The sequence below is a fragment of the Bidens hawaiensis genome, unplaced genomic scaffold, assembly GCF_021521415.1.
Source record: "Bidens hawaiensis isolate Kalapana, Puna unplaced genomic scaffold, B.hawaiensis_p1.1 tig00004044_1, whole genome shotgun sequence".
In the NCBI taxonomy this organism is placed as follows: Eukaryota; Viridiplantae; Streptophyta; class Magnoliopsida; order Asterales; family Asteraceae; genus Bidens; species Bidens hawaiensis.
In genome coordinates this window covers 88,855-105,991 of record NW_027491239.1, presented here as the reverse complement: position 1 = coordinate 105,991, position 17,137 = coordinate 88,855, and the positions used below count along the sequence as shown (strand labels likewise).

At 33.8% G+C, this 17,137-nt stretch overlaps 2 protein-coding genes across 4 annotated transcripts; one reads left to right on the top strand and one right to left on the bottom strand.

Moving 5' to 3' along the window:
- The first annotated feature begins 1,743 nt into the window (after nucleotides 1-1,743).
- On the top strand, nucleotides 1,744-8,221 carry LOC143625279 (exosome complex component RRP41 homolog). Of its 2 annotated transcripts, XM_077095660.1 has the most exons (11): nucleotides 1,744-1,821; nucleotides 1,915-1,961; nucleotides 2,043-2,103; nucleotides 2,766-2,804; nucleotides 2,900-2,967; nucleotides 3,059-3,174; nucleotides 3,248-3,364; nucleotides 3,446-3,531; nucleotides 3,923-4,012; nucleotides 4,148-4,187; nucleotides 8,171-8,221. In XM_077095660.1, the coding sequence occupies exons 1-11, from the start codon at nucleotides 1,768-1,770 to the stop codon at nucleotides 8,173-8,175; spliced, it is 723 nt and encodes a 240-aa protein (XP_076951775.1). In that variant the 5' UTR covers nucleotides 1,744-1,767; the 3' UTR covers nucleotides 8,176-8,221. The 2 variants fall into 2 exon arrangements, with proteins under 2 accessions (XP_076951775.1, XP_076951774.1); XM_077095659.1 differs by lacking the exon at nucleotides 8,171-8,221 and having other exon boundaries at nucleotides 4,148-4,361.
- LOC143625276 (putative glucose-6-phosphate 1-epimerase) lies at nucleotides 5,205-8,158 on the bottom strand. 2 transcript variants are annotated; one of them, XM_077095658.1, is made up of 9 exons: nucleotides 7,982-8,154; nucleotides 7,188-7,586; nucleotides 7,021-7,095; nucleotides 6,491-6,547; nucleotides 6,253-6,416; nucleotides 6,007-6,141; nucleotides 5,825-5,927; nucleotides 5,634-5,733; nucleotides 5,205-5,548 (listed from the first exon to the last, which is right to left on the bottom strand). In XM_077095658.1, exons 2-9 carry the CDS (start codon nucleotides 7,296-7,298, stop codon nucleotides 5,355-5,357), a joined length of 939 nt encoding a protein of 312 aa, XP_076951773.1. In that variant the 5' UTR covers nucleotides 7,299-7,586; nucleotides 7,982-8,154; the 3' UTR covers nucleotides 5,205-5,354. The 2 variants fall into 2 exon arrangements, with proteins under 2 accessions (XP_076951773.1, XP_076951772.1); XM_077095657.1 differs by having other exon boundaries at nucleotides 6,007-6,416; nucleotides 7,982-8,158.
- Nucleotides 8,222-17,137: the final 8,916 nt, after the last annotated feature.

The following is a 17,137-nucleotide window of genomic DNA, read 5'->3' as shown; positions in this document are numbered from 1 at the left end:
TTTACCAAGGATCGTTTGAAACGTAAAAACCAGAATCATCATCATAGGCATTTGCAGAATACAGTTTGACATAAACACCAACAGCGTACACAGATCCACCATCAACGCTTCCATGAAACCCACCAAAACAGTCTCTCGGTCCAAATTCATAGTCAAACTCGTCGTACAAACTACTATCAGATGTGCACCTGCTGCGGGTCCTTCCAAAGGGTCCATACTTTGTTTTGTTGGTCCCAAATACAATTCATGCCAATTACAAAATATATTACATAAATATGCAGGGCCGTCCCTGAGGATTTATATACCTCGGTCGAACTGGAAAAAAAGGCCCGTATAGTTTAAACGGGTTTTGGATATAATTTTTTTTTAGGGTGCATATTTAAAATTATTAATCATTAATCGGTTTACGCAAAACAAGATCACCAATAATTTATTCTTCAAAACGTTTTTCTAACTTCTTTGAGTATTGATTTCATTGGTATTTAGAAGAGATGATAGAACCCAACTATTGTTTAAGGTTTCTTTTACAACATATTCTTCTAGAGAAATATTTTAAAAGAAATAAACATGTATTGTTAAATTAAAAATTAGAATAAGTCGTATAAATTTATAGTCAGCAAAGTTAAAAGCTTGATATAGAAAATATAATAATCATATAGAATTAGAAAAAAAAAAGTAAACGTAAAAAACTGTTAGTTATTCAAATCATTTACTCATTTAGTAATAAAAAAAACTAAAAATAGATTTACATCTTAGTAATAAATAAAAAATAAAAATAAATTTACAACTTAATTTAAAGTGAAAAAGTATGCATATAAACTATAAAGTGATTGATTGTTCATTGGTGGTGTCAGGAAAGAAAAGAGAACACAAAAAACAAGTAAAAAAAATATTGTTTTTATTCAACAACCATCTTCTTCCTCATTTTGTCTCTGCAACTCACTTCCTTCATGAAAACTTCTATTTATCACTACATAAAAAATTAAAAAATATATAAAAATAATTCTGGGCCCCCAAAAATTACGTGCCTCGGACGGTTGTCCGGCTCTCCCTACCCAAGGGCCGGCCCTTATGCTACACTAAGACGCTCCACATCGTTGGAGGATGAACGTGGAGACTGGATTTGAACTTAGAAAAGAGAGGCATATTGTCAATTTCCACGTGCGTTGTCGGATAAATAGACAGCATAAAGATTGTCACAGTAAAGGATCGTTACTTGGCAAGTGTGGACCCAAAGTCCACTATTTAGAAGACAAGGAAACCACGTGGATTGGGGTAATATATTACGTAGGGAAAAGTCTTAAAATAGCCCTTACATTGTCAGGAGAGAGAATTCCAAAAATGGCCCGCTAGATTTCAAATTCTCATAATAGCCCTCCAAATTCGTCTTCCACGTGACATTGGGACCGTGGACCAATCATAATCTGCCACTTGTCAAGCCTTCCCATCTACCACGCATCTCAAATCCGTCTTAAAACACATCAAATCTTACCTGATGAAAACCATCTTTAACGTGATGCTTCAAACGGTTTTCTTCTTCCACGTGAGTTTTCAAACTTGTGGTTTTTTGAAATTTGTATACAAAGAAATGAATTTCAACTCCGGAGACAAGACGTAAGTCAATTGTCTAATGGGCTTTTTATATATCCACACTAACTAATATTAAGCCCATTGTATTCTTAATAAATAAATAATGTTAGGGCTGGCTCACTTATTAAACATACAAACAAACGAGAGAAGAGAGGAGGAGGTGCTGTAAGCAGAGCAATGGAGTACGTGAGCCCTGAAGGTCTTCGTTTAGATGGCCGACGTCCCATGGAGGTACCCTATTTTCTTAATAATAATAATAATAATAATTTTGATTTGATGTTTGCTTGGTTGGTGTTTGATTTTATATTATTAATGATTAATTAGATGAGACAACTTCGAGCAGAACTCGGCGCCGTTTCCCGAGCTGACGGGTAGGGTTTCAATCACTTAACAACACTTTCCCAAACTGTGTGTGTTGGTTTGGTTTGTTAATAATGTTTGACTGCTGGTAGGTCTGCTGTTTTTGAGATGGGCAACACTAAAGTCATTGCTGCTGTTTACGGTCCTCGAGAGGTACCTTTGCGACTTAACTTTCGGGTTAATGCTTTTATGCCCTGTTTTGGTTGATGAAACAGAAATTACAATAGGAACACCTAAAATCATGTAACCCAAACATCAACTTATTTATCCAACTGACTCAATTAGCTTAGGTGGATTGTAAGTAAGTAAGTAAACCTAATGTACTTGCGTTGTAAATCTTCCGACAAGTGGGGTTAAACGGGTTTTAAATTTAAATTCAACAAAGTCATGTTTGACAAGTTTATTAAATGGATTAGACATCACAACGCAAAACCAATAATCGTGCCATGCACATCAATTCAAACACGATAGAAGCATTCACGGGTGGAAAAGAACCCACCTGTTTAACTCTAAAGAATTATTAACTTTGTTTTGTGTATTATTACTCTAAAACTTCAAATTTATAACACAAGTTGAATTGTGAAACAGTTATGTTTAAGCTACAAAATACGAAGCACGTCTCTCTTTTCATTTTTAAGTATAACAATAATACATTTAACTTTATGTTATAAAAACAGATGAACCAACCAAAACTAGTTCAGAATAAAGTCATAAACCAGACCCGAATATCCCGTGTTAGGTTTGTGTAATTTCAAAAATTCACAACCAAGAGCAGCTAACACTTATTAAAACCCAGTTTTTATAACTTTTTCCAGGTCCAAAATAGGAGCCAACAGATGAATGATAAAGCACTGGTAAAGACCTACAAACGCTTACTATTATTATTATTTTATATATTTGGGTAGTTATTTTAGTGAACCATCGTATGTAATTAAAACACATTTTACAGATTAGGTGTGAGTATACAATGGCTAATTTCAGTACTGGAGATCGCATGAGAAAACCGAAGGGCGATAGGTTTTTATCTTTGTTTTTTAACCCATGACGGCTTATAATTATCTGAACCATTTAACCATATTTTATTAACATCAAATTTTATTATCTTCAGGCGATCCACTGAGATTTCTTTGGTCATTCGGCAAACAATGGAAGCGTGCATAATGACTCATCTAATGCCCCGTTCCCAAATCGACATTTTTGTCCAAGTTCTTCAAGCAGATGGCGGTAAGATTAGATATTAATAATTGTTTAAATTTGTAATTATTTATTTATTTTTTTTGCATTTTTGTATTGTTAGGAACGAGGTCGGCTTGCATAAATGCTGCAACATTAGCTCTTGCAGATGCTGGGATTCCGATGAATGATCTTGTTACTTCGTGCAGTGCTGGTTATCTTAACAGTATTCCTCTACTCGGTAAGGGCAAATCCGTCAATTCACAATATCACGTGTATCTTTTTTGATATGATAATTGTTTAACGAGTTTTATATTAACAGATTTAAATTATGTGGAAGATAGTGCCGGTGGGCCTGATGTTACTGTAGGGATTCTACCCAAGTTAGACAAAGTGACTCTTCTTCAGGTGATATCGTATATACTCATTTATAATTTATGACATTTATACCCCTCTTTCCATTAAACTTGCATAAGCGAGTTTGGAGTGTAAGGAGAAGACACGGGTATATGTCAAATTATGAAAATTTTAAATTGGTAAATATGAAAGTTTCTAAGTTTTTTGAATGTTTAATGTTAAAGAAAATTGGTTGGGTAAATAACTAAATGATGCTATATTACTATGCAAGTTTTCAGGGGTATATATATGAAATTGTTAATTTTCAAAAAAAATATATATGAAATTGTTCTTATTTTTTATATCATTAATATATTTCAAAAGTTACAAGTGTTAAGCTTCTTTTTATTTAGTTTAATGTTTTGTACCACATTATAAACTAGTTTGCTTATTTTTTTGCTAGATGGATGCCAAGTTGCCAATGGATATCTTTGAAAATGTCATGCAACTTGCAACCGAGGGCTGCAAAGCGGTGGCAAATTACATCCGAGAAGTAAGAAACTTGGTTCTTGTACACCAAACTTATCAATTTTAACTTTCAAGGGGTGGTGGTGGTATTGGTGGGGCCGTGTGTTTTCTTTAATCACCAAAAGAAAAACTTATAATGTTGTTTGACAATGATTCGCAGGCTTTGACAGAAAACACAAAGCAACTAGAAAATCGCAAAGGTGAAGTTAAGTGAAGTTACAAATGTTTTTTTTAACATATTTTTTTAAGTAAGCTTAGAAGATTGATAAGATTAGGTTTTATGGGAATATCTCTATTGATGAATCCTGTCAATGGAAGTTTTCGTTCATGATCACTGCCTCATGGGCGTTAAACTTTCCAGGGGAAAATGTACAATTACAGATTTTTGAAAACCATTGGTTTATTTTGTCATAACCTAAATGGAATGTGCCTTATCTTTCATATCCTTGTTTCTTTGGGTAACGGGTCAAAATAGATTCGGTAAGTTAACAGACAATTTACTTTAGTCTGTTTATAGATAGTTATATGCCAAATATGTTTATAAAAATTAGCAGGTGTAATGCTAAAATGTATTAAGAGGGACTCGTATATGTGTTGATGTTAGTTTTTATTATTTTATTTTTATCATTTGGCTCTAATTTATAACTGAATAACTGAAATCCAATGTTGTTGTAATTAGATTGGTCACTGAACCGGCTTCCTTGCCGGTCCACTGGTTCGACCGGCTTTAAAAATGTTACTATGTCATAAATAATTTAAAAGAAAAAAAATGATATACTTATATGTACATTAACAAAATACGAAACTGCTTTATCATTTTATGTGAATTTGTAATTTTTACAAAATATAAACAGAATAACAGCAATCATAAAGAAAAAAAATGAAATTTGGTCTAACTGCTTACTTTAGTTGACAGTTCAACACTTCAACCTGTTTGACTAATAACTAGTCGGTTAAGTCTGAGACAGTTCAAATAGACTCAACTATACAGACCAGTTTTCGGTCCAGCCAACAGGTTCAGAACCTCTAGGTTTAAATTGAATACACTTCCCACAAGCTTTCGAATGGTGTATGAAGCTAGAATTTCACGAAGCGGGTCGGGCTTGGCTCTAGCACAGTTCAACAAATCTAATGACATGACTTGTGATTTGTCTCGAAAAAGATTTAAGACCAGCTTGAACTCGGATATTTTAATAAAATAACACACTCATTTTATATATAAACAAATAAACATTATGCATTATTCAAGGGTAACATTCAAGATCCCAACTTAAAGCTACTAAAAACTTGACCTTTTACCTTAAAACAACTTAATGATCATAATCTAGACAAAAATAAAAGATTGAAACTTTTATAGACATCTCAACTTAAAAACAAAGACCCTCGCCACAAAAACTCGAAGGCACAACGATAATCTCCGAACGACCTGTCCATTCTTCACCGGGCTTCAAAGTAACCGGTTTCTCGATCACAGCACCATTAACACAAACCATCTGCCTGTACTCATCTTCTCCCAGATCTGCCTTCGACCTTGGCTTTTTCTCCCATGGGTTCCACACCACTACACGTAACAAGTCAATAAAACGTAAAATTCCTAACACTGGATCAACATTTGACTTTTTAAGTCAAACACAATTTATTCTTACCAACATCCGGTAGCCCTTCCTTTCTTAGCACATACGTACGCTTCCTTTCGTGATCGAGTACCGCAACACAACTCGGAGAACTAATGTACACACGCTCAATCTGAAAATAAACAACCAATATGAACACTATAAGAATTTGGATCTTTTAAGTCAAGAATTATAATGGGATATCCATAAAATTTGAGATTTACCTCAGCTTCAAAGGTTATAGCGTCTCCTTGTTCGGTAAACCGCTCTTTGTGACAAAGGTTGTCCAAGTAGTCCATTGTTTCTAGCCCTTCAACCCTCACTTCACTACAATCAAGACCAAATCATAGTCAAAGTCAAAGTTAAAAATTATGACTCATAAAGCTAAGTACTTTGTGTATAATACCTAATGTCAGAGACCGACAAATAAGAGTGATAAGCGAACGAGAAACTAAAAGGCTTCCCGTGTATGTTCCTGACACGCGATAGCAAGGCAAGGTTTCCATCCGGTCCAAGGCAGACTCTGAGACGAAGTTCAAAACTGAAAAAGAAAACATAAAGATTTCCGTCAAGCCACTTGTGAGATAAAAAAAGAAGTTCTAGTTCATATATATGATTAAAACGGTTATAAAGTTTGAGGGTAAAGTAGAACCTGTGAGGCCAACATTTCAGATCTTCGTCAGTTGGTTTTAGCAGCAAATCAACAAACGATTTCCCACTTGAATCTTTAGCAGGAAGCGATGGAGGGTTTTCATCAACAGTCCAGATTTTGTTTCTTGCAAACCCATGTTGTTCAAGTGAACCACAGCTACCAAACTGTATAATGAGTTACATGTGATTTTTACTTTGAGCTTAAATCATATGGATATTGACAAGATTTATAGAATTACCTGTGGAAAACAGACTGTAATACCTCCCCGGGTTGCTTTCGGGCCCTTACCATTTTCCTGAAAATAATTACATATCAAATTTGATTATTTTGATCATAAATAATCAAAAGATCATGTCTTTATCGGTTTTTTTCAACAGTCATCAAACTTGCTACAACAAATTACATAAATCTTTAAAACTGATAACTTTGACCATAAATAGTCAAAGATCATGGTCAAATATCGTTTCTGCCTAATAATAAAAACTATTTGCTGCAACTTTAGATCCAAATCCAAACACCCCTAAATGACTCGCATTCTTGATCGATTTGCTTATATAGACGATCATATCAAAAATCTAAAAATAGTAAGAATTAATCAAGATCATGCAAATATATTACAAGAAAACACTACTACAAATTTAGACCGCATCCACGCGCCCTTAAAAGGACCTGCACGCTTGATCTATTTCCTAATATTAAATTTCAAATTGAAAATCTAAAAATAGTATAAATTAAATGAAGATCACGAAACAACAATGGGGGGGGTACCTTGTGACTAGCAAACAGTAGTTCTTCGCCTCGCTCATTTCGCCACGAAACAACCTGTCCTCCATGCAAGCTGACCTGGCAAAACAAAATCAAATTAAGGATCAAAATATCAAAATAAAGGCAAATCTTGAATTAATAAGAAATAGGATTTATAAACAAGATCAAACCTTAGCCGATGCACCCTGCGAATTCCGAAGCACGATTTGACCGATTCCGTTCAAATCTTTAACCCTTTCAGTTGCAATCTTGGAATCCCATACAGCTGCAGGATGCCCCATTCTTCTTATCTCTTCACAATTCTCTTAACCTTCCCTTAATGACCCTTTTATAAAACTAATCTTGCATCTTTCGCGTGATAAAAGTCGACATTTTTCATGAGGCGGTGACACGTGTCATTGATGTTGTACAACTAATCTTATCATCTTTCTTGTGAAGAAAATGCATGTGCTACCCTTGTTAAACTTGTGAACAATCTTTAAAACCCTCAACTAAACCCTCATTTTATGATTTAAACTTGCTTTCCAGAACTGGAAAATGGTGTTAATGGGTGATCTGATGATGATATCCTACCAAAACATCAAGAAAACAGTTAGAGCACACAGCTTTACCTTAAATGCAACTGGAATCTTGCTTTATTGAGCTTTAATGAACAAAATAACAAATTCTTGAACTGAAAACATGAAAATATTTAAAACCCACATTACAAATCAAGAACTTTAAAAAACCCTTAAAGCATTTATCCAAATTCCACCCAAAAGACCAAATCTTGAAGCTAAAATTTACAAAAAATAATTACCCATCAAGATAATCTTTTTCTTTCTAAAAATGGTAAATTTGTGCTAATAATGAATGAACATTGGAAATTAAGCAACACCCATTTGAGGAAACAACAACTCACAGTCAAAGATATGATAATGAATTTGAAAACAGAGAGAAATAATTATGAGAAGAGGACACTCACACAGTGTTTGGTGGGGGAGGTAAAGATGAAAACTGCTGCAAATTTAATAAAGTTTGGTGCTTTTTTAACTTCTGGGTTTCTAAAATTGAATAAAATCAAGACTTGAAAAGACCAAAAGTTTGAAAATTTCAGAAATATTTATATATATTTTTTGTATTTGAGTTTTGTGAGGGGCCTGAATGTGTACAATTTGAAGAGGAAAACAGGACCATGAAGCTGGCAGTGATATTGCAAAATGACTTAAGGGACCCAACCTCCAGACGTGGGTTAATTTTCTAAGAGGTAAATATGGTGGTTTTACCTATTTACCGAACTAAATATTATTAATTGATAATTCAACTTATCAAATTCCCGCATGTGGCATAGTGGTAGAGGCTTGGGTGTTTCTTCGGTCGAGACTCAAGTCCGATTTTCACTTTGATCACTTTTTGTGGATTTTGAAATGAAGAATTTGAGCTAGCCCTGTTGTCAGTTGGAATCCCGAACCAACCCGGATTTTCGTCTCACCGTGTGTTACGCCAGAGTTTTGTTTTTGTGGTGGCAAACGACTGTCAGGTGGCAGTTGACGGTATGGTTTCTCGGAGGAACACTCAAACCAAACTTTGAAAGCCAGTGTGGACTCGGTTAAAACAACTAGTCTAGCCAGTGCGGTGACCCAACCCACAAGGTCGTCGTTTAAAAAAAAGATAATTCCACTTATCTTTTTTTTTTCTGGTATATATTTAATAATATTTTAAAAAGTCGCACCGATAACTGAATCGACCACACGTTTGATTAAAAAGTCGAATAATGTCATAAAATTTTTTTGTAAATTATATTAGATTTACATAGCGTATTATTATGTTATTTCCACATAAAAGAATTAAAGTAATATGTATTTTAAAAAAGATTATGAAGAGATTTTTTAAAAGGGAGATTCTATTTAAATTAGCTATTGAGAAATACAATATCAATGGTTTTGTAAATTTTTAACACACAATTTTCTCTGTATAGTTCAACCTTTGTCAATCAAACATGTTAGGGTCCGATTTACAATCCAACCATATTTTACTGGATTATCAAACGTCCAAAGTTCACATTAATTTTATATTCATGTGAGAATCCTATGTTGCCAATGACTATGTTCGTCTTCTCTCTATGTTCTTACACATATAAATGGAGAACCTATCTATCTTCGTCACACTACATGTGTCAAAAATTGTATTTGAATAAATTATTTTATACAAAGAATTCTTGTAAATATAAGAAAGAAAATAAAATGAATTAAATGTACAAATAAAGACGATGTATGTATGTATGTATAAAATTAAGATGAATAAACAGACTAAAAATGCATATATACATCTATCTATCTATAATATATATAAACGAAAACATAAAAATCCTACGTGTCACGATGTGACCGCTCCCCCTTTTTTTGGAGTCACCGGATTTACTTGATTTTTAAATGGAGGCTTCTCATGCATTTGACTCGAATTCACGGGTGTGGGTCTCATCAAACTCAGATATTTCTTAAACGTGTTATAACATCACATTAAATTAAAAACTAATCTCACCAAATATTGATATAAAAATCCTATAAAGTAGGGATATATTGAAAACTAATATATGATTTATTTTAAAAAAAAGATATATATTATTTATAATTAAAAAATCAATTTTATAGTAAAAAAAATAAGCGGGTCTTGGTCTCATCAAACCCATATACCTTTTAAAACGGGTTATAACATCTAATTTATTTTTGAAACAATTTATCATCAAACCATAAGTATATTATTACCTTTCATACAATAAACATATAAAAATTCAAAAAATAAATAAATATTAAAAACAAATAATATAAAACAACACCGTAATACGGGGGATAAAAACTAATAAAATTAATAAAGAGAGATTCAAAAAGTTATTTAATGTGAACTAGAATAATAAAGACGAAAGAAAAAAAAGTAATTGTTTTTTTCCTACAATAACTGTCACAAAATTAAATTTTAATTATCAACTATAAAACACTAGTTTTTTTTTTTCGAACAATGACTTTCACAGTTAAGCTAGTGCTATTACCAACTAGAAAAAGCTAGTTACTTCGTTTCTAAATTGCATATAATTAGTGAATATATAAATAAATAATTTTTTTGGCAATATAATAGTTAGTTTATTTAGAAATAACGAATGTTTTAAAAGCCAGTTTTTTAATCGTATTTGATTGGGCTCAGAAATGGTAAAACCGATTTTATCAGAAGTTCAACCGGATTTACAAGTTAGCTCTATAATTTTATCAAAATACATCTTCTAACTCCAAGTTAATACAAATGTACATTATTCCATAATAAAAAGAAATACCAAAAGTTAACTCATAATAAAAAAAATAATCCAAAAGCAACTCGATGACAATGTTGAGGACAATTTGATTCGATGGTAAACTAATCGAAGGCTGCGAGGTTAAATGTAAAATTCGGAGGGAAATGGTTCATGGATGAGCCGCTAAAAATTTTTACTCCAAGTCAAAACACAAAATTTTACCTTGAGCTTAAACCGGTATAATTGTACAAACTGGTATTGCCAGTGATTATGACAACTCAAACTCTAAAGCGTTCGTCTAATTTACCGGGCTAGTAAACGACAAAAGATATAAAATGGTTTCTAAAACATTCAAATAACACAAATTTTTAATTAGTAAATAATGTAATATATAAGGGGTGTTTGGGATTTCTTATTTTCTCTTTATTATAACTTAACAAAAAGTTAAATGATTTTTAAGGTTGTTTAATGTATAAATGGATAAGTTTTATAAATTATAAGGTTGCGACTTATAAGTTATAACTTATGGAAAAGTAAAGAAGGTAAAAATAAGGAATCCCAAACACCCGTAATTTATCTAAAATGGTTATTTATTTATTCTAATAATTTATTTGGAAACAATCAGAATCAAAACAAAAAATGAAGAGAATCCAAAGAAATATGGAATCTTCTGGGGCAGATGGTTGCACGTGGGGTCCTCTCGTATGGTACTTCGAGGTTCTTTTGTGTCACCAAATTTTATGTGGATATGCCATATGTATTCATAACACCAAGAAACACTATTTTGTTTCGCATGTGATGCAATAAACAATAATAATGTTAAAACATAAATTCGTTACTATAGCTAGAAGTTACACGAATATTAACCATGTATTTGATAGTGCGTCACATATTTCGTATTATCAATAAAATGTAAATTTTGCTAATGAATATAGATCGGTATCAAGAGTATGCATCGTGCCTCATCTAAAATACATACAACGTTATAAAAGTGATCAAAGCCTACTAGAGCATTTTACAATCAAATGATAAATCGTTGTTTCTAGTTGATTCGCAAGGTTAGCCATACGAGTGGTGTTGTACCACCAACTTATCGTAACATCAGCGAACGACTAACGTATTTCATAGCCACATGTTTTCGTGACACATCACCAAAAAAGTGTGTATACCCGATTTGTTTTTAGAAAGGGCCGAGCCTTTTGGCTTTTTTTTTCTAAAGAACATAAAGTTGCACCTCGAAAGTCTATAGCCTCCTATGTCTTTTTCACTTTATTAACGAAGACAAAGACAACAAATTAGCCAGTGAAATGGTAGTCGTTCGTACATAACGCTATAGCGTTAAATAGATGCACTATTGTAATTGGCTTAAAACGTATGGTCATAATTAGAAGTGCATCAACATTATTTCATTTAAGAAAAAAACATATAATTTTTTATAAAAAGTATACAATATAAAAAAATTACTGAAGTTTAAAAAATTTATGTGGCTCTTTTAAAAAGAAAGGAAAAGTTTAACAATGAAAATTGATTTATTTTTTTTCCTCTTCACCCTTTTATAACTTTTTTATTATTTTTATCTTGTCTTTTTTTAAACTTTACTATTGAAAGTTAATAATGTTGGTGGCTTAAATCTCTTCAAGTGTTCAATGTAGAAAAATATTGAATCAGTGAGCTGTTTACGATTTGTGTACAACGTCATTATACATGGCATCAGGCTAGCTGCTAGCACACGGTGGTGGTTGGTGGCAGCAACACCTTATGAGTCAGGACTCATCATCATCACATATTCTCACATGCCCAAAGGTTCAATTAGTATTGAGAATCACACAATTCAATTTTTACAACATAAAACAAATAATTATGAACAACTATTAGCATTGACAGATCTAAGATCTTTTTTTATAGGTTCACTCTTTGAATTTTGCATAACTAAATGTTAAAATTTTCAGACCGGTCGGGTTGGGTCCAAAAATATTATATAATACAATATCATATCATAAAACAATTTGTTAATTTAAAAAACACATAATAAAACTAAAAGGTCATTAAAATAAGAAAAAAAAGAAATTAAAATCAATGAGTTGCGAAGGCAACTTGGATTTCTCAATGGAGACGCAAGTTCAAACCCCACTAACAACACTTTGGAGGGGACATGAGTGGCTCAATGAAGTAAGACTGAGATCTTTGTGATCTCCAGTTCAATCCTGAGGGCGTCCGGATTTTACTATCAGTGTGCTTTCGGGTAGGTGGTTTTCCCTAGAACTGGAGATAACTTGAAGGCATTTAAGGGCTCCGTACGACTGGGTTGAGCCAGCTGGTGGTGACATTTTGTCATTGGATCACCCTCTACGAAGTACATAGGCAATTCTATTTGTTGGCCGTTCAAAAAAATTGAGTTGTGAATGCATTAAATGTTCTTTTTTTAGTCATTTAAAACTCCTATTAACGAGTAGTTAATTACTAAAAAAAAGTTTACAAAATTAGTCTTAAAGAGACTTAAACTTAAGACCTTTCAAGATTTAAAGGGTTTTAGGGACAAAAAGTTTACCACTACATCATCTTAAACATTTCATTATTAATTTACTTCTAAAAATCTTACATATTCACTGGAACTTTTAATATCACTTTTAAAATCAGTGGGTTTCCATAAACCCGGTGCATTCATATTGGATTCACCCATGACTATTAGGTTTAATTCAAGCATGAAGATAAGAAATTTTTTTAATTTCAATCTGTAAATTCAATTAATGTTACAATAGTATAAGTTTGACCATATTAACTATTTATAGACAACTATAAAAACAAATTTGTGTCATGTAAGCCTGCCCTAACCCCAATGGCCCGTACTTAATTTTTTTTGAACGACCAACTAAGTAACACCAGGTATTCCGTACGCGGCTCCCATTGGCTAAAGGTGGCCCGAGCCGGCCACTAGTCCGGACGGACAGAGCCCCTAGCGGACCACTTATTGAGAGATTCACCGGATAAAACCCGACCCCCACGCCTGCCAAATGGCACGACAACGAGGAGTCGGTAAAACCGCGTGAGATCAGGACTCGAACCCTGGCAAGCCAGGGTTATCACTCATATCTCCCATATAAATTGGTAATAGTGAGATTTGAACCTCCTACCTCTCACTTGTAAAGTGAGTGCTCTACCATTGAGCCACAACCAATTTATCAATGGCCCGTAATTATAGTTACGTTTTTAAATCCAAACTCATTTAACATTTTACAGATCTTTTTATTTCATCACAACCTCATAGTGTTATATGATTTGGTCACTTGTTTCCCCACATAAGAGCGGGAATGACTTTCCGTGTGTACGCGTGTGTATGCACGCACATTCGTACATACAAATACGACTTTTAAAAAAATAATCATCTTTTTTTACTTCTTTTTTACATTTATTAAATACAAGAAAGAAAGAAAAAATGTGAGAAATGCGCACACAATATATATCCAAGCACACAATATCTAAGGTGGTGGTGTTTTGTTGATTTCTGACTTCATATATTCCTCGTATTATCTTTTACTTTGTACAAGGTATCCAACATTATTTTGTCTTGATCTGCTGCTGCTTCTCTCTTCGAAATCATGACACTTCTCACTATCATTATATTTTATTAGAGCATTCTCATTCCATTCTCCATCCTCATATCTATAATTACACTAAAAAACACTGCATTTCTCTCTGATGTTCAATTAAATAATATTTTTATACCTTTATCATTACAGTTTTCTCTCTCATCTACTCACAAACAATCTAACAAATATTAAAAAATAAATAGGGACAAACAATGTTCCTCAAATGTTTCCCCAAATTTACAAAAATTCACTATATTTTTCTCTCCACCCTATAATTTACACTCACAATCACTCACAATCGCACCCCATAATTTACAAACTCCCACACATAATTATAGGAGATGGGATGTGAATGCTTAGAAGTATGAACAAACTTTGTTCATATGTGAAATTTTAAATATTCAATCTTTGATAAAAACATCTTGAGACTAGAGTCATGTGTTCAAATATCCATTCATACAATTCACATAAGCTTGCATCTAATAAATAGATTGAGTGAGTGAAAAGTATGAGATAACCGCTACAGACCATTAATGAATATCTATAGCTTCGATGAACAATGCCGCATTTGTATTGTCGACAAACAGTCACATCCATCTTTAGCCGCTCGCTGCAATGTATTGTTATGATGTATGGTACATATGTGTCAATTTATAACAACATATTAAACGTTGTCTAAATTACAAATCCACACCGGTACTATATTTCGCATTTCATGGTGAACAAGAAATTTGTGACGGGGTCACAATAGAATTTCTATTGTTATTAGTTAGAATTTAATTTGTATCAGTCGATTAAAATAAGGTAGAGAGCGAATGTAAAGTAGTAATTATAAGTTTATAACCTTCGAGGTCTCATATTTTGAAATCATCATAAAATTTCGTTATTTATTAAACTTGTAAAAAGAACAAATTTTTTCGTTACTATATATATATTTAAATACAGAAAAGTATACCAAAATAATAATTCATAAAATTACAAAAAGGTTACATTACTAACACTTTTCGTAAATCAAATGAACCACTAAACTATAAGTTAAAGTTATGATTATGACTTAATTTTATATTTAAAGTTACCTTGAAGAAGTAATGGTCTGGGTGGACCAACCTTGTTGCATTGATTATGTTAGGGTTAAGCACACACACGAACCAAACACACACACAAAAGCAATAAACGAACACGAGGATTTAACGTGGCTCGATCTAAACTGACATACGTCCACGGATGACAACTAGATATTCTTTATTGAGTGACAACGATTACAAGTACATAACAATCATATATATAGAGATTAATCTAGGGTTTGCATCTTAATCAATAAGAAATCCAAATCGAGCCGGGCTTCGGTTTGGCCACCCTACACTTGTCTGCCCTTTAGACTTCGAATAATAAACCGGGTCTAAACAAAAGGCCTAAGAACCCAACAATCTCCCACTCGGAGGCCTTGAGTACTCTCGTCTGCACTCCTCATCGTACTTCTGTAATCTAAACATCTTCTAGTTGCCACCGTCTTCTCATCAATTAAACTGAAGGCCCGTTGAAGCTCCCCGGAGCTCCAACACCAGTCATGGTTAAAACTGCCCATAACCCGTTCTCCGTCCCTACCAGCTCCCTCTATAAAAACTACCGGATCCTGAGATAACCTAAGAACAAGCACTCTCCAAATTCAGCAAGTAATCCACTAGAGAGACTTTTACAGCTGGAATATTGTTTTTCTTAATCCACTGTCGACTTGAAACTGTAACTGAAACACAACATGTGTTCCCACTGTCACGATGTCCTCCGACTGATTTAACCTTCCTAGCTCGTTCATCCTGAATCTTCACTTTGGCTCTGGGTTTGTTAGTTGCAAAACGAACCTTCTTCTGCCCACAAGATTCTGTGAACCGGACTTCGTCTTTCACGAAAACTGGATCCATTTCTTTCGGTGACATATCGACCGTATAAAACGAACCCATTTTCTTGCCATGAGCAACCACGAGATTCCTTTTGACTACCTTCCACTACCCATTCCCAAACTTAACATCGTGCCCCTGGTCATTCAACTGCCCACCTGAAATCAAACGTTTCTTAAAACTTGGAATAACACTTACGTCTTTCAAAGACCAAGAAGTACCGGCCGAAGTGATCAAATAAACATCTCCCATACCCGTAACTTCTAGAATATCATTGTTTGCTAGTCGAACTTTTCCAAAATCCCCAAACTTTAGATTTTTCATCGTTTCAAATGATGCGCCAGAATCCATCACCCAAGCATCAACGTTACTCTCAACACTGCAAACCAAAGCCTCATCACTAGTGACCCCGTCATCTATGCCGTCTTCTGTAACGTTCACCTCTTTCTTACAATTCGGACCTAGATTCCCGAAGTGTCCCTTCTCTTTACAACCCCAGCATTCAATATCTTTATTAGTCCTAGACTGACTCCTCTTCCTGCTCCCACTGCCTCGTTGTTTTCCCATACCTCTGCCTTCTGTGACTAACATATTGCCTAATGATTCACCTGAGCTTCTGCGTCTTGAATCTTCTCCAATAAGCAAATCCCGAATCCCATCAAAGGTAATTTTTGTAGATGAACTACAAACTGCAGTCACTGTTTGTGACCAACTGTCGGGAAAAGATGATAATAACAACAAGCCTTGAACTTCATCATCAAACTTAATGTCGACTGGCACTAAGCAGGATAATATCGAATTAAGATTATTGATATGCGTTGTAAATGACCCACCCTCTTTCATTCTAATTGTCGCTAACTCTCGGATAAGATAGACCTATTCGCAGCGAAGGCATCTCGTACATGTTGGATAGTGCCTCCATCATACCACGCGCTGTGGTTTCTTTGATGATGTTAAACACCGCATCTTCTAACAACAACAAATTAATACAAGCCCTAGCTTTCTTGTCTTACTTCTTCCAATATTCATCTGACAACTTTTCTTGTTTTTCATCATCAAGCACTACATCCAAGTCTTTCTGACAAAGTAGTGTTTCAATCTGCATATTTCACCAACCAAACTTATGTCCGTCAAATTTCTGTATCGAAACCTTTCCATCTTCTACCATGACAATGACTAAAACAAAAACCTGGATAAAAACATAGTCAGACACAACAATGGCACGAGCCAGAACTTAACGGTTGTTCTACTGAACTCTGTTATACAATCAACATATTTAAACGCAACGGAATAATGAATTGATAATCAGAAAATGGAAACTTTTTAACTGAAACATTAACGTGACAAACGTGGTTGGCAATTGGTTCTTAGTTTCT

What these genes read in the sequence shown, in the direction of transcription:
- LOC143625279 (XM_077095659.1), top strand. Translation starts at nt 1,768, where the DNA reads ATGGAGTACGTGAGCCCTGAAGGTCTTCGTTTAGATGGCCGACGTCCC. An exon ending in ATGGCCGACGTCCCATGGAG is followed by an intron (nt 1,822 to 1,914) that starts GTACCCTATTTT and finishes ATGATTAATTAG; the next exon opens with ATGAGACAACTTCGAGCAGA. An exon ending in TGGCAAATTACATCCGAGAA is followed by an intron (nt 4,013 to 4,147) that starts GTAAGAAACTTG and finishes AATGATTCGCAG; the next exon opens with GCTTTGACAGAAAACACAAA.
- LOC143625276 (XM_077095657.1), bottom strand. Translation starts at nt 7,298, where the DNA reads ATGGGGCATCCTGCAGCTGTATGGGATTCCAAGATTGCAACTGAAAGG. An exon ending in TTGTCGGTCTCTGACATTAG is followed by an intron (nt 5,928 to 6,006) that starts GTATTATACACA and finishes TCTTGATTGTAG; the next exon opens with TGAAGTGAGGGTTGAAGGGC. An exon ending in CTATAACCTTTGAAGCTGAG is followed by an intron (nt 5,734 to 5,824) that starts GTAAATCTCAAA and finishes GTTTATTTTCAG; the next exon opens with ATTGAGCGTGTGTACATTAG.